This window comes from Zalophus californianus, chromosome 15 (genome assembly GCF_009762305.2).
Source record: "Zalophus californianus isolate mZalCal1 chromosome 15, mZalCal1.pri.v2, whole genome shotgun sequence".
NCBI classification, from domain to species: domain Eukaryota; kingdom Metazoa; phylum Chordata; class Mammalia; order Carnivora; family Otariidae; genus Zalophus; species Zalophus californianus.
In genome coordinates this window covers 21619399-21635708 of record NC_045609.1, presented here as the reverse complement: position 1 = coordinate 21635708, position 16310 = coordinate 21619399, and the positions used below count along the sequence as shown (strand labels likewise).

The following is a 16310-nucleotide window of genomic DNA, read 5'->3' as shown; positions in this document are numbered from 1 at the left end:
TCATGACCTGAGCCGAAGGCAGACGCTTAACCATCTGAGCCACCCAGGCGCCCCTCTAGTGTTGTTTTTTTTTTTTAAGATTTTACTTTATTTATTTATTTATTTATTTGAGAGAGTGGGGAGAGAGAGAACATGAGCAGGGGGAGGGCAGAGGGAGAGGGATAGAGAGACTCCCAAGCGGACTCCCCCCTGAGCCTGGAGCCCGATGTGGGCCTCAGTCCCACCACCCTGAGACCATGATCTGAGCTGAAATCAAGAGTTGGTTGCTCAACCGACTGAACCACCCATGTGCCTCCATGTTTCTAGTGTTTCTTAAGTGCCAACATAGGTTACTAGTTATTGAAATGTAGCCTCTACTACAGAAGGATTTTTTTTTTTTTTTTCTTCTTAATACTGTAACTTCCTGAGGGCAGGATATGTGTCTTAATCACCTTTGAACCCCCAGTGTCAGGTGCAGAACTGATTTAGGTTTCCCCCTACTGCTGGTGAGGGGCAGGAAGAGGAACCTCCTTAAAATGATGTAGCTCTCTGGAGGAAAAGTTCTCATTAGTCTATTTCCTCTACTCCAAGTGTCATTAATGTTAATCTCCAGGAGGAAAAAATTAAAGAGGAGCATTTACTTTGAGGAAAGTTCTGAGAAAGGAACAATATTCTAGGAAGAATACTGAACATTCTAAAACAGTGCTGTCCAGTAGAACTTTATACAGTGATGGAAATGCTGTCCAACAGTAATCACTAGTCACATGTAATTTTGGAGTACTTGAAATGTGACTAGTGCAGCTGAGGAAGGTAATTTTTAATTTTGTTTCAGTAATTTCAGATAGCCACACATGGCCACTCGCTACCTCGTTGGACACTATAATTCTAGCAAAAACACTGAGTATTCTAATATGTTCTCCTTCATTTTTGAGTATAGATTATAGTATGTCCTAACAATCACAAGTGGAATTTTTTTTTAATTCTTAAGGTTTATTTATGGAATGGACTTCCATGATTTCATGCTGATTTGCATTCATTTTGTTTTTAATAAACCAATTTTCGTATAGGAATTAGTCCTATTTTTGCTTAGACAAATGATGCCCCTGGTGCTGCTATACTCAGGGCATCTCTGTCAGATGTTTTAAAGAAATGTTATAGCCCTCTGTGTTATCTTGGAAATAGTAGAAAGAGTTTCTTTGCTGCATTTTAATTTATTTTTTTTTAAGATTTTATTTATTTCTTTGAGAGAGAGAGAGAGCACAAGCGGTGGGGAGGGGCAGAGAAGGAGAAGCAGATGCCCCGCCAAACAGGGAGCCCGACACGGGGCTCAGTCCCAGGACCCCAGGATCATGACCTAAGCCGAAGCCAGATGCTTAACCAACTGAGCCACCCAGGTGCCCCATAAATGTCTCCTTTTTAACCCTCTTCCATAAATGAATCCTGCTTTGTGACTAATCTATATGCTACTTTTATAACCAGTCCTAGTGTACCTTATTCCCTGAAAATCTTAAAACCCAAATATTTAAAAATCATCTTAGCCAATATTTTGATAACTGATTTTGACTGAACAACACAATCATAAAGATTAGCTTTATGGGTCTGTAGTATTTCAGAACTTGCAAAGCCTTTCCAAATGCACAATTTAGGAGTTAGAATAATTTAGTAGTCAGAATAACTTCAGGGAAAGACAGGTTCAAGGAGGAGGAAAATTTTCCCAGTGTAATTGGTGGTTAGGGTCAGATCTGTGGACATCACATAGACTGGAATTCCCATCCTGACCCATCACTTACTAGCTGTGCAATCCTAACCAAGCACTCAATCTCTCTAAACTTTAGTTTCGGTCTATAAAGTGAGGATACCTCACAGAGAACTAAGGGGGAACTGACAAGCTAAAAATGTAAAGTTCTTCACCCAAGGTCCGATACATGAGAACCACTCAATCAATGTTAGGATTCATCACTGCTGCCACGTACAGTGGTGCAGGAGAGCAGGTCGGGGCTAAAATCTTGACTCTTCCACTTGCCAAGCCATCTGTTCCCACACTGGCTGCAGGACAAAGGGGCACTCTTACCTACTGTTCCCAGGTCATTGACCTGCAGGGTGGTGTCCGCCCCGGTGGCACCTTCTTCCAGATCACACAAGGCTAGTTCACGCCCTCGTCCTGGTTGATATCTCCCCATCACCACCACCCAGTCAGGAAATAGTAAAAAGATCTAGCTCTAGACTTCTAAAATCCAGACTTCTGACTCCAAATTTAGCTGTTTTTCTATTATACTCCTTCGCCTTTCTATGTTCTCAAATGAAGGATGCCTATGAAAGTGTTTTGTGTGGAATAAAAATGTTACGTAAATGTTAGCTGCTATTTAAAATGTCCATGACTCATCAAGGTACCATCTTAGTTCTTCTGTGACTCAAAAGGATATGATATGTATTCAGGAAAAAACTGTCATTGCAGAATACAGTGGAATTAAGATTTTTTTCTGCCACTGGCGAGCCCACAGACAAATCACATCGATGGTTATGCCAATGAAGCAGGTGTGTTAGCAAAGCTCTGTTGAAGTAAGAGGCTAGAATGACAGAGGACAGGTGGTCTGGGTGTGAAGAACCTGCTGGTACCGCTAGGATATCACGTGGCAGGAGCAACTTTTTGGCAGCAGACATAGGTCTTGTTCGAGCATTTGTCACGTCTCTGCTGAGAAAAAGATACTGCAAAACATATTCATTCTGCTCCCCCCAAAAACACCTTTAAAGTGCACCAAGTTGAATCCACTTCGTACGTTTGTTTAAAATCTTTAGTTTGGGGCGCCTGGGTGGCTCAGTCAGTTAAGCGTCTGCCTTCGGCTCAGGTCGTGATCCCAGGGTCCTGGGATCGAGCCCTGCGTCGGGCTCCCTGCTCAGCGGGAAGCCTGCTTCTCCCTCTCCCACTCCCCCTGCTTGTGTTCTCTCTCTCCCTGTGTCTCTCTCTGTCAAATAAATAAAATCTAAAAAAAATAAATAATAAAAACTAGTTAATCAAACTCACAGAGTTTGGTTAAACATGTTTAAAATTGTGCCTCCAAAGTCAAACCCCAAGGGGTGTTTTGTAGTTTGTGGTTTTGCTGGAACTGGGAGTATTTACTCACAGAAGAATCCTTCCCCCTCGGAGGTCTTAGAATTGCCGAGCTCAATAAATGCTCCCATCCTGCACCGTCGCTGTGCTCGCTACTAGCTTCGTGTGGCTCAGAGCACACGGAACTCTGCACTGAGATGTGCTGGGAGTGGAAAACACAGCAGACATACAAAGTACCCCCCACCCCACAAATCTATATCTCATTAATAATTTTTACATCGGTTACCTGTTGAAGTAGTAATATTTGGGATATACTGGGCTAAATAAAAGGTAGTGTTAAAATTAATTTTACCTGTTCCTTTTTATTTTTCCAGTGTGGCTATAAGGACATTTGAAATTACAAATATGGCTTGCATTATATTTCTTTCAGACGGTGCTCCTCTGGACAGTGTGTGGACTCGTGTAGCCACATTTATTAGGTTTTAGAATCAAAATCATTGCTTCCTAAGCATCACAAGAATGCTTTGAGGATATAGGGCTTATGCTATTCTTTTAAAAAATCCCAACCACTGTATTGGAACCAAGTGTAGCTGAAGGTCCCCCAAACAATGCTTACAAGGCCAGGAACGTGTTTCCTCGCTGTTGTCGTTGCTTCACTTTTCCATGAGACCGAGTGAAAGTTTATAATAATACATTTTAGATGAAATAATTATGCTATTTCTTTTCGTAAATTGAAGCAGGAAAGAGAAATTGATCACTTATAATGTTACATCACAGAAAACAAATTTTCCATAATTTATTATCTAACTGTATCAAGAGTAACTACAGAAGCAGACTTGTCAGTTAAAAATTACTACTTTGGCTCATTTCAGTTGTACTTGTTTTTAATTTATCAGCCATGAGACAAAGAGTAACCTTAAAGCGTCAAGTTCCATTGTAGCAACAGCTGAGCCCTGAGAAGTGAAGTACGTACTTTTATGTTGTACACAGCACCATCTGTTGGACGGATCTGTTAACAAATTTGAAAAATTCTGGAGGAAAAAGTAAAAATTGAACTTAACCAAATCAAGATTGTGTTAGGGTGGGGGAAAAAAGTCCATACCAAATACTGTCAGTTAAACCATCACAAAATACTGACTTTCTATCTGTGGCCCTAAAACTCATTTTAAACCAGTTGCATGACACCTACCACGTTGCCAAAGGAAAGGAACCTATGCTATAGCCCAGTCCCCCACACCAACTGGCCGGGAGATGAGAATGGGACCAAAGCAAATGCACATTAATAACGCCGGTTTTATATATGCCGATGTATGTGAATTTTCCAGCACTTACATGTCCTTATGAGACATTATCGGGTCAGAACAATGACGTCAGACACCCTGACCCACATGTCAGACAGAACGGGGCTCTTGGCCCTTTGAGGACAGGGAAGCAAGTCTGAGAGACCAGGTGTAAGCTTTATTACCTTTAGTGTGGGTGTGGATAGGGGCCGGTATGTCAGACACAGCAAATCTAGGCCCCTTGGAGTTCAGTGAGCTTCTGTATCTGCTGGATGTGCTGTGTTACTGATGTATGGTGTTCAGCTTTAAAACATTATATATGATCCTGGTTTTGAACATGGGATTATATTGTCTTTTGCCTGGATGTAGTAGTAATGGTTTAAACAAAAGGTTGAAGAAAGTGACCTAATGGAGCTAATTGCCTGAAAGCCAGCTTTTTTATGTATATAAGTGGAAAAGTAAGCAAATATGGAAGAATATTTTCCTGGAAAAAAAAAATACAGAGAAGCAGGTGCAAAGAATGTGAGGTTTCTGCAATCCTGAAGAAAAACCTTAGAATGATTGTTCTGACATGACCAAACATCAGCTCCCTGACTTCTCTTCCAGAAAGCCTTCCCTAAACCCCAGAGTAAGTTAGATCCACCTGGTAAATATGGCCACGACACCTGGCCTGTCTTCTTCTGTAACAAGCAGCTTTGAACTTTGCTGTCTTCCTTGATGTACTGGGAAGTCCCTGTGGACAGGGACCGGCTCTGAATTGTTGACAGCCATATGCCCAGTGCATGGAACAGCTCTTGGCGCAGGACTGTCATCTTGCCATGTTGAATGAATGGAAACATGAATGCTTTGTATCCAGGCGTCTGTCCCCACTTTTGATGATACATTTCCTTAATAATTCAGAGACCCATACCCAAGAGAGAAAGCGACTTTCTAAAGGAAGGGATGCCACAACCAAATGAGGAGAGGAGGTCTGGGTGGCAGGGAAAGGGCAAATAATGATTAGAAATTCATTTAAAAATACTTTTAAGAAATATGATTGTCAGAAATTATATGAATTGCTAACACTGGAGGGAAAAACAGATAGAGACATCATTGTTTCTAGACATTCTTCATCGTTAGCACTTTTAATACATTGTACAAATCTGAGTATCAAAGAAGATCCTTACCTTGCATAAAGATGTAAAATAATGCTGATCCAGACAGACATAAGGCAGGTGCCAGAACTGAATAAGAATATAAGTTAAATTACTAAAATTGTAGGGGCGCCTGGGTGGCTCAGTCAGTTGAGTGTCTGGCTCTTGGTTTCGGCTCAGGTCATGCATGATCTCAGGGTCCTGGGATTGAGCCCCACGTGCACACACAGCTCAGAGTAGTAATGGTTGGGACTCTATTTCTCCTTTTCCCTCTGTCCCTCCCCCTGCTCTCTGTCTCTGTCTCTCAAATAAATAATATCTTTTTAAAAAAATTACTAAAATTGTAGATGTGCATGGGACCTCTCTGTACTCTTTGCAACTTCCATGAATCTATAATTATTTCACAATAAAAGTTAAGCAAAATTGAAAGGTTTCTATAATGTTTACATTGAGAAAGAGGGGTCAATTGTATCACCTGGTTTTGGGTTTTTTTCCCTGCAACATTTTGGACAGGCTTGTTAACAAAATTTGCATATCCAGATGAAGCTGAACCTGAATTCCAAGGAGATGAATGTCTACCATTTTCTGAAATATTTGAGTAAATATATTACAAGTGCTCTGCTGTTCCACATATTCTGTAGCCAAAGTTGAATGATATAGACTGTCTTTTATTTCCTCCATTTCTCCCAATTTATCTATAAATTCTTATATTTAATTTTCTATAACTGGTGAAACTTTCTTTTGAAAAATGAAATGAAATGAAAATGATAGCAATTAAGATTTATTTATACACTGTAGAGATACAGAGATAATGTCATGTGGGTTTTTTTGTGTGTTTTTTGTTTTGTTTTGTTTTGTTTTGTTTTGTTTTGTTTTGTTTAATCCAACCTTGGATCTGCCACAGAGTGGTTTTCTGGTTCTCCTCTACTCCAAAGCTGTGTTACCTTGGAAAGAATATGTAACCTAAATTATTATATGAACAGAACCGTGCTGGTGGTTTTCTATCATTTATCTACCCCAGAGGAAACTTTTCTTGTCCTAACCTTAGAGACAAGGAACTTATGTTCAGAGGTCAGGAACTTGTCCAGAGTCCAGGCTCACTGGTTGAGGGTTGGATCTGAACCCAAGGCACCTGTCTCCACTGACTTCCCACAGACGCATACTGACTAGCTTGCCCAATTTTAACATTCTAGGACTCCACTTTCCCCCACCTCTAATATTAAATAGTCCCCTTTAGAGAAACAAGTTGAGCAAAATATTCACCTGACTAGATATTGAACTGTAGTTATAGAAATCATCCTTTGTGAAGACTTGAGTTTATGTTCCTTCTATAGACTATTCACACTCAAACCTGACCTTCACACTCATAAACAGCCTTCAGGAAACAAATCTGGTCTAGGAAAAAGAACCATGGTCCCATCTGAGCACGTTATTGAGACAATCATGTGCGGGTAGGAGGGAGGCAAAACTAATCAAGGATGATCATTTGAAAGCTTTGAGATCAATTTAGTGGGAACCTGATTTCAATCCTGTTATTTATGCTTCCATGTATTATGATCTTCTTAATCATTTATATTTGCAAAGCATTTTTTGATTCTTGCTGCTCTGTTGCAAAATCTCAGTTACAGAGAGAGCTGTCCCACTTTTTGCAAATAAAGAAACCAAATGAGTTACAAGGTGCTTAAGAAATGTATCATTAATGAGTGAGGTAATAAGAAAGCTGTAGAACATTAGCTTCAGTTTCTTGCACAGCACAAAACACCTCTGTCATCGGGGCTTTCTGCTCATAGAGTGGGCCAGTAAGAAACCGTGTCACCTTCTGGGCCAGGGCATCTGTGTATCTGGCCATTACTCATCCACTTCTCAACCACCACCCCTGTGCCAGCTAGTCTGCAAAGACACTGTTAAATAGTGGGTCAAGTTCGTGTCTGTGTGACTTCATCCCTTCTCCCCCACCCTCTTCTTAGACCCGGCTTCTAAGCTCTAAAGCAGACAAGTCACTTTGGGCAAGTCATTTCCTCTCTTTGAACTTTAGACACCCTCCTTAGCAAATGCTATGTGGGTCAAATAGTAACTCACCTGCCACAAGTAGACATTCAGTGAGTAAGTATAAATTTTAACATTTCGTCTGACCAAAACTACCTGTTTCAGAAAGCACTTCTTTGTTTTCCCTTTAATCTTATTTTTTTGTGAAAACTTTATTAGTAACAGATTAAACAGACAGGGGGATTCAGGGTCTTTTCATAGTCTGTGGCATTATCAACTACCCCAGGTAAGAAGCTCTCTATTTTTATGTCATTTTCTCCTTGACTTCTATAGCTACAGAGTGGTTTAGTAAATTCTTTTAAAAAGCAAACTCATTTAAAGCTAATGGGCATTATTGCCCCATAAGCTTCTCTTCTCATATTGAACCATCCTTGAGATGTTTCTCATAGGATCCTCTCGCCATGTGTTCAATAATTTGGGTTCTGAGTTTTTAAGGACAGATAGCAGGTGAAAGTCTACTAAGACTTTGCTTCCCACACATATCAAGTCATAAAATCACCTAAATTGAGTGTGAAAAGTAGCTTTTCAGGTGCCACCCCTGGCCTACCAAGTCAGAATCTCCACAAGAGAAGCCTAGAAACCTGTGCCTTTATTAAATATCGCTGGTGTTGCTTATGATCTAGCCAGTTGGGGCCACACACAAGCTGGGTTCCCTGTGGGTATGAATGGGACACAGGCATCATATTTGTAGATTATTTGGTTGGGTTTATCTATGTAAAGGTAGATAGGGTGGGAGCAGAGGGTGGGAGGGTGGGAGCAGAGCAGAGATTCTTGGTAATATATTCCTGCTTCTCTAAGTAATAGACCATTTTAAAATCTGAATACAAATACAGTCCTGGAAAGAATATTGGCATTGTTCATTTTTACCTTATCGGGCTATTTGCCTGGAAATCCGACTTTTCTGACATACCTTTGTAGTTTGCTACACAGAATTTTCAGAAGAGTTTTATATTCTTGTAAGTTTTTGACACCCTTTGGGTAAACATCCATTAAGTCAACGGTAATTTCTCTTGTAAACACATGGACAAAATAAAATTTACTAAGTATTAAAAAGTAGAAAGACAAGAGCCACTTTCCACATACAATTTAAAAAAAACTATTAAAAGAACAAACAACTAGTCTCTACTACTACGTATATTTTAAAGCAAGATATGAAGAATTATGTAGTTCTTTGGTACGAAAAGTGTGAGTCTCATTATTTCCCAATGAGGGCTTTGTTCAGTGGATACTAGTCGAATACCTACAATGTGCCAGGCCTCAGTATCAGACATCATTTAGTTTAGTGTAATTTAACTGTGGGTACTTCACATTTTATGAAAAGAAAATCTGATTTAATAGTTTATCAAAATTATAAATAGAATAAAAAGGCTCGTGATAAGGTGCTCACGATGGAGAATGTGGCCATGAGTCAGGGCTTTCCCAGTAGCTGAGTTTGGAGAGCCTTCAGCCCTCCTGCAGGCTCCCCTAGTTAGCTGGGTCATTAGTTACCTGAAATAGTCGGCTAAGATCATTCCATGACTGTGTTTCAGTTTCCTTTTCTTAAAGCAAGAAATAGATAAAAAATATGCTTGAGTTGAGTCTACATTAAAGTATTAATAATCTGCTATATCATTTATTATATTTATATATATTATTAAATACTGGTATTAGTATTATTACCCATGTAATAATACACAAGTATACTGTCATTATAATCTTCCTCTTTCCCCTCCCCTAATTTTAACGTAAATTATAGGAATTTATACATAGACATGTAATGATGTGATTAGTTGATTGTGATCACATTTTTTTGCGACTTTTCCATTTAATATGGCTTGGAGATTTACATATTAAAATGTATACTTCTACCCCATTCTTTTTAATACTGCACAGTATTCCATAGTTATGAATATATCATAAGTTATTTAACCTTTGTCCTATATGATGACCAATAAGATCTTGTGATAGATTTTCAAGTCCTAAGAATCCCATAGTAATCTTACTGCCTGGCTTTCACTTCGTACTCTTGCCTCTCACGTTTACCTGCTGTCTCCAGCATCTATTGTCCTACTTAGGCAGCTCTCCCAGGGCGTAGTAACCTCGCCTTCCACTGTAGCTCTTAAAGAGATTATGCATCTTCTTATAAACCAGTACTTAAGTACTTTTTGTAGTTTTCACATTTGTATTAACTTTTATTCTCAGAAAAAAAGTTAAAAATAAGTACACATAGAAACAGAATATAACCTGGTCCATTTCATCATGCAGAGACCTGGGAATCTGATAATTCAAGAAGGCAACATGGGTATGATACCGTTTAAAGAATGGTGCTTGGGAATTCCAGTGTCCTAAATTCACACAGTAGTTGTTTCTTTGGATTGAGGCTTATCTTTAAAATACCTGTTAATAAAACACCTGTTAAAAGGGGCTCCTGGGTGGGTCAGTTGGTTGAGTGTCTGACTCTTGGTTTCAGCTCAGGTCGTGATCTCGTGGGTTGTGGGATCGAGCCCTGTGTGGAGCCCCGTGGCAGGCTCCACACCAGTGGGGAGTCTGCTTGAGATTCTCTCCCTCTCCCCTGCCCCTCCCCCTGCTCACGTGCTTGCTCTCTTTCTTAAATAAATAAATAAAACCTATTAAAATACAACACTGAAGCTCAGTAATTATGCAAATTTTAATGGTGACAGAGAAATTGCTAGAAGCTTTAAAATAGAGTGGGTACAACACAGAGTGTCCCAGAACCACTGGCAAATACTAAAAGACATTAGAAGACAAGTGTGTAGTTAGAACCCTGAGCTTCTCCATTTACCACTCATCTGCTGCATCTGAGATGGACATGCTCACTTTATATTTGGGGTGGTTTTAATATGCTTTATCAAAGGCAATGGAGCAGAGATGTAGCCTGGCTGTGCTTCCACTACACAAAGGGGCCGCTCTTCCCAGTCCATCACTATTACAGTTTCCAGGGGTGATACGACTGTCCCCCCTTAACTCCTCACAAATGTACGTACAACACTCACACCCACACCCCCCCACACACACAAACAGCTAAGAAGCACGTATTGCCCCAAGTCCCCCAAAAGGTGCCTCGCTGCCCCTGGTAGGCCCATACTGATCTTGAGTAAACATCATACTCACAGGATACACGGCTTGTTACACTCAGACTCAGGAAGTTTGTCTTGTTTGAAGGATGTAATTTCACAGCGGAGTCTTCTTAAATTGCCTGCACTCTGTGGAGTCCGAAGCTATTTCTAAAGGAGAACATAATCACAAGTTTGAGACTGAGGTAAAAAATGTCTGCTTAGCTGTGGCTGATGGGCTGCATAGCAACTGAAACAAATGATCAGAACTCTCTCAGTTGCAGCATGAATTATGAACTCTGGGAACTCAGACTTTCAAAATAAGCCAAACCATGGGAAGGGAAATATATCTGCTCTGTATGGAAAACTTTTATTTTGTCAATTGCTGAATAGGTGAAAACTTCCCCAGAATATTTTCCTGAGCAAACTCTTTAGTTCCTTCCTGTCTTTCTATATTAACCTTTTTTTTTCTTTAATAATTTGCCTTTGTTTTCTTTTATTTTTCTTTCACTAGAAACTCAGTATTTGGTTTTGGACAGAGCAGAGGAGAAGCAGATGGTCAGGAAGCAAAACGGACCAAATTCCAGTTCATTTTGGTCTGGGTGGAAACCTGTTTCTCCTATTTGCCAATTAATTTGGTCTTCCCACCTCAGAGTTTGATGTTAATCTATAAAATGAGAAAATGTCACTAATCCAATTATCTAACCATCCGCCTTACCTTTCTGTAAATTTCTACTCAAAATAAGCCATGATCTCAGTCCTGCGATGAAGGAGGCAGACATGTTCATAGTTAAAAAATGGTAGGACATGTACATATGTATCAGAGGTTTGAAGAGAGGGCTATGTGAGTAACAACAAAAACAAAACCAACACCGCTCTCTGAAGTCTGGGAATTTTCCCTTTTTGTTAACAAAACCGCCCCAACTATGTAAACCCACTGTCTTCTTATCTCCTCACCTCCAGCCCCACCTCCCATCCCTCTGAAGTGACCAGTTGCCAGTGGCCTAGAATGTCTCTTCTACAGATTTCTGTTATAAAAGTATATAAATGTGCAGATTACATATTTCCCTAAAAAGGATCAGACTATGCATTTTGCTGTGCATCTTGCTTCTTTCCTCACTTTATATGCTTTATACCAATCAGTCACTACCAGCCTGGCTCCCTCCTTCCCTCGCATCTCTCACCTATTATCACCTCTTCAGAGAGGTGTTTCCTGATCATCATATTTAAATTACCTCCCCTCCCCCACCCTCACAATGTCTCCATATAACTGTTTTATCATGATTCTTCCGGTTCTCCCTCGCAAATTTATTTTTCCAAAAGACCCTTGGCTGGTCTCAAATATTTATGTCATATCTTGTTTAAGTAGGTATTTCCATGCAAATTATTAAATTTGATCTTTTTAATATATGTTTTTCTGACCAGTTTCCAGCTTCTGTGAATTGCCCATTCACAGTATTTCGCCGTTTTCTGTTGGCTCATCTGTCATCTCTGTCAACTCGTAGCTGCCGCGTGTCACATGTGGCTGTTATCTTTCCTAGTCTCCCTTTTGTCTTTCAAGCTAACTATTTTTGCCATAGAAAACTTTACATTTTTATAGTCAAAACGACCTTTTAGGCTTCTGGGTTTCCAGTTTTGAATGCAAAAATTTCTCCTAACCATGGCTGAAACGTATTCTCTTGATTGTTTTACGGTAATGTTTTAATTTTTTTAAGTAGTTAAGTCTCTTATCCAGTGGGAATTTGTATTTATATGTAATAAGATGTAGTGATTTAGCCCTGTTCTGCCAAATAGACTTTCATGTATGTCAATGCCATCTTAAATAAGCACTCTTTCCCCCACTGATTTGAAGTTTAAATATATGACTTTGATTTAAACATATTCATTTAAATACATAATATATAATATATAAAAGTAGATATATATGGACTTAAATATATACCATGTATGTGTATATATTTAAATCTATTTCTTGCTCTGTTCTTATCCCTCTGACCTTTTTGTCTAATCTTAGATACATATTTCTTATATTTTTATATGTCTGTCCATATAACTTTTATTATAATACTTCTCGATAAGTTTTAAAATCTTATAAGATAAATTCTCCCTCATAAAGCTATTTTTCCAAAATACTCTTGGCTAATCTCAAATATTTATTATTTCATATGATTTTAAAAATCGTTTATTTCACTTAAACCAACCAGCATTCTGCATAAAATCTGGCTCTTGGAAGAAGACCCATCTGGCTGCACTGTAGGGGATGAGTTGGAATAAGGAGAGGCAAGTAGCAGGGAGATGGTTAGGAGGTGACTCAGTGATCCAGGCAAGGCAAAGAGGGCTCAGACAGGGGCTGGCAAGACAACAAGCCTTTGCCACAGTGGAATCAGCTGGACTTCGACCTTTCGATGTGAAGTATCAAGGAAAGTGAGTCAAACTGTCGGACAGGAGGACTAGAAAACTGTAAGCCCTTTGCCAGAGTTAGTATAAAGGGGAAGAAGTAAGTTTGGAAGTGGACAGAAGGAAAGACGTATCCATTTGTGGATAGGCTGAGTTTAATGCGTGAGGGTTATCGGTGCATAGACAGAAATAGGTGATGACGATGTTAATCATTTGGGGAATTTAAAAATATCTTAAAGAGATTTTCAAATAAAGTTCTAGAGCCTTTCAGACATCCTGAAGTCCTTACTCACTTTCTTGTGAGGCCCTGCTTTTTTTCTGAGTCATTCCTACTTTGGCAGCTTGAGGGCAGATTATTGTAAATAATCACAGAATGAGGTCTCTCTTCTTAAAGAGTAGAGCTCTGTTCATATGAGGAAAAATTTCAGTTTTTGAAGATGTTTGCTACTCTTCAGTAGAAATATTTTTCTACAAATACTGTATATGAATAGCTTTATAATATCTTTACAAATCTTTATATTATTTTTAAAGTCACTGTCGCTTTCTCTCCATCATAGAAACTCCGTTGAGACTACTGGATATAAGTCATTTTATCTATCAAAATCACACATCAATTTATCTTAAGGTATTAGGTAGATAGGCTTACTCTCATGGCTTTTTCATTCGTCTTTTCAGAACTTGACAGCCCAGAAGAGCTAGGGAAGAAGCGGATCTGCAGGATTATCACAAAGGACTTCCCCCAGTATTTTGCCGTGGTTTCGAGGATTAAGCAGGAAAGCAACCAGATTGGTCCTGAAGGCGGAATTCTGAGCAGCACCACTGTGCCCCTCGTCCAGGCTTCTTTCCCAGAGGGTGCTTTAACCAAAAGAATTCGAGTGGGCCTCCAGGTAACGTGTGAAAATGTTGTTTCTTTGGCATATGTAGAGAGTGTGAGAGCATGCTCCACTCAAAAACAGTTGTTGTAACTGTAACTCATCCTAATGATACTGCTAATCAAAGCACTAGGCCATTTTGGGAATCATTTACCTATTTCAAATGAAAAGCATGAAGTATAAAGTGAGCTTGGTGGCTTATTCCATAAGGTACGTATTTTAGGGTTTTTCTTTTAAAAATATCACTTGGTTTCTGATGAAAGATTGTTTTGTTGGGGGCGCCTGGGTGGCTCAGTTGGTTAAGCGACTGCCTTCAGCTCAGGTCATGATCCTGGAGTCCCAGGATCGAGTCCCACATCAGGCTTCCTGCTCAGCAGGGAGTCTGCTTCTCCCTCTGACCCTCTTCCCTCTCGTGCTTTCTATCTCTCATTCTCTCTCTCTCAAATAAATAAATAAAACCTTTATTAAAAAAAAAAGATTGTTTTGTTGGGGCACCTGGGTGGCTCGGTCATTGGACGTCTGCCTTTGACTCGGGTCATGATCCCAGGGTCCTGGGATCGAGCCCCGCATCAGGCTCCCTGCTCAGTGGGAAGCCTGCTTCTCCCTCTCCCACTCCCCCTGGTTGTGATCCCTCTCTCACTGACTCTCTCTCTGTCAAATAAGTAAATAAAATCTTAAAAATATATATATTAAAAAAAAGATTGTTTTGTTAACCATAGGTTATTGGTATTCAGAGTGACAAGAGCACCAAAGAGCAAATACACCATTAAAGAAACAAACCACATTTGACTTGGTTTATAAGACGCCATTTCATAAAAATCAGTAATAAGGAAACTTGCAAGCTTTCAGATTTTGATTGAAGTAGATCATAAATACTGGGTTTTATCCAAACCAGTTGGAACTTGTTTGGGTTTTAGAAAGCTAACTGAAAATCATGGCAAGAGTCATCTTTCTTATATTTATCTGTTTCAGTTAGATCTATTGAAAAAAGAAAATAGTAAGGAAAGTAATTTAATTTGTGTCAATTAATATAGTAATTAATAGTTTAACTGAGGTTCTTCTTAGGAGGTTTTTTAGAGTGAAGTACTCTAAGTGCTGGGAAGGCCTTCCGTAACCACTTGGAGCTAAGGAGACAGCCTTATAGTTCAGTGACATGAAGTTTCCTTAGCAAAGAAGCCAAAAGGAAGCCATTAGGTTTGGTAGTCTTGAACTGAAATCTTAAATCCCTTTTGTTACTTAACTCTGAAGACCCCAATTTTTACCTGGGCACAAATCGCCTATGTGACATTTTACTGGATGTCCTGCATAGGTTTAAAATAGACTAGACTCAATATTTGCTGATGTTTACTTTGGATTAGCCTGAAAGACTTCTCCGTGGTGACAACAGATTTCCTGTCACACAAGCTCATGTCGTCCATATTCTGTTGAGGAAATACACTGACTGGTTCCTGCTCCAGTGTGAGGTTGTTTGGGTTCTTTTTTTGCACCCTCCTGAAATTGTGAGAAAGGATAAAGAAGAAAGCTTGGCGGGGGGGGGGGGGGGGGGGGGTTTTTTTTTTTTTTTTTCTCCTCCTCACTTAAAAAGTCAATTTTCCAATGAGAGAAAAATGTTAAACTTCCACCTCAGGTCCTTTCTCTATCCTTAGGCCCAGCCTGTTCCTGACGAAATTGTGAAAAAGATCCTTGGAAACAAAGCAACATTTAGCCCAATCGTTACTGTGGAACCAAGAAGAAGGAAATTCCATAAACCGATCACAATGACCATTCCGGTGCCCCCGCCCTCTGGTGAAGGCGTAGCCAACGGGTACAAGGGGGACAGCACACCTAATCTGCGCCTGCTCTGTAGCATTACAGGTGTGGTTGACTTGTTTCTGCACTTGCTGTTGAGGCTAGCAACTTGCAGTGACTCTGTACGAACATAGAAAGCCTTTGAAATATCCATGCCCACTTTATAAGACTAGAAAAAAATAAAACATTTTACTTGTCCATCAGCCCATCTGTATTGTCCCTGTACCTTTCTTTAAGATGCTGAGACCATGACTCATTTCAAATTCAGTAATATCATTTTCCCTGTTATTAAGTGTAGTATTAATAATAGTGCTCTTTTAAGGTTATTGAAATAGTATTGAATCTACCAGAGCATCTAGATCATTTCTCAGGGACCTAGACAGAGGTGGTGGACCTAGTAACACCCTTTAGACTACAGGAAATTGGACAGACTTTGGAGAAAACAGGCCCCCACAGAGCACCAGGCATAGGGCAGAGCAGAGGACATGATTCTTCTCAGCACTCAATTCCCGAGTTTAATCCAATAGACTAAATCTGCAGGGTCAGGAGAACACATTTTGTGATTAGCACCTGGAATCCAGAGCTTATTTCATTTGATCAACCTAATATGATTTTTAACAGAAAGTCCTAAATTAAGATAGGTTGTGTTTTTTTGTTTTTATGAGTAGTTTTAATGGCTGATTCCTCTTTGTGCCCTGGAAAATTACATGATT

The 16310-nt window shown here is 39.6% G+C and overlaps 1 protein-coding gene across 32 annotated transcripts in view; it reads left to right on the top strand.

Annotated features, from left to right (window-relative positions):
* ANK3 (ankyrin 3) overlaps positions 1 to 16310 on the top strand; it is a 689507-nt gene that overhangs the window by 620648 nt on the left and 52549 nt on the right. For all 32 annotated transcript variants that reach the window (XM_027595995.2, XM_027596000.2, XM_027596018.2 and 29 more), the window contains 2 exons: positions 13613 to 13824; positions 15456 to 15663. In XM_027595995.2, the coding sequence (XP_027451796.2) occupies positions 13613 to 13824; positions 15456 to 15663 (420 nt within the window). The remainder of the gene's footprint in view (positions 1 to 13612; positions 13825 to 15455; positions 15664 to 16310) is intronic.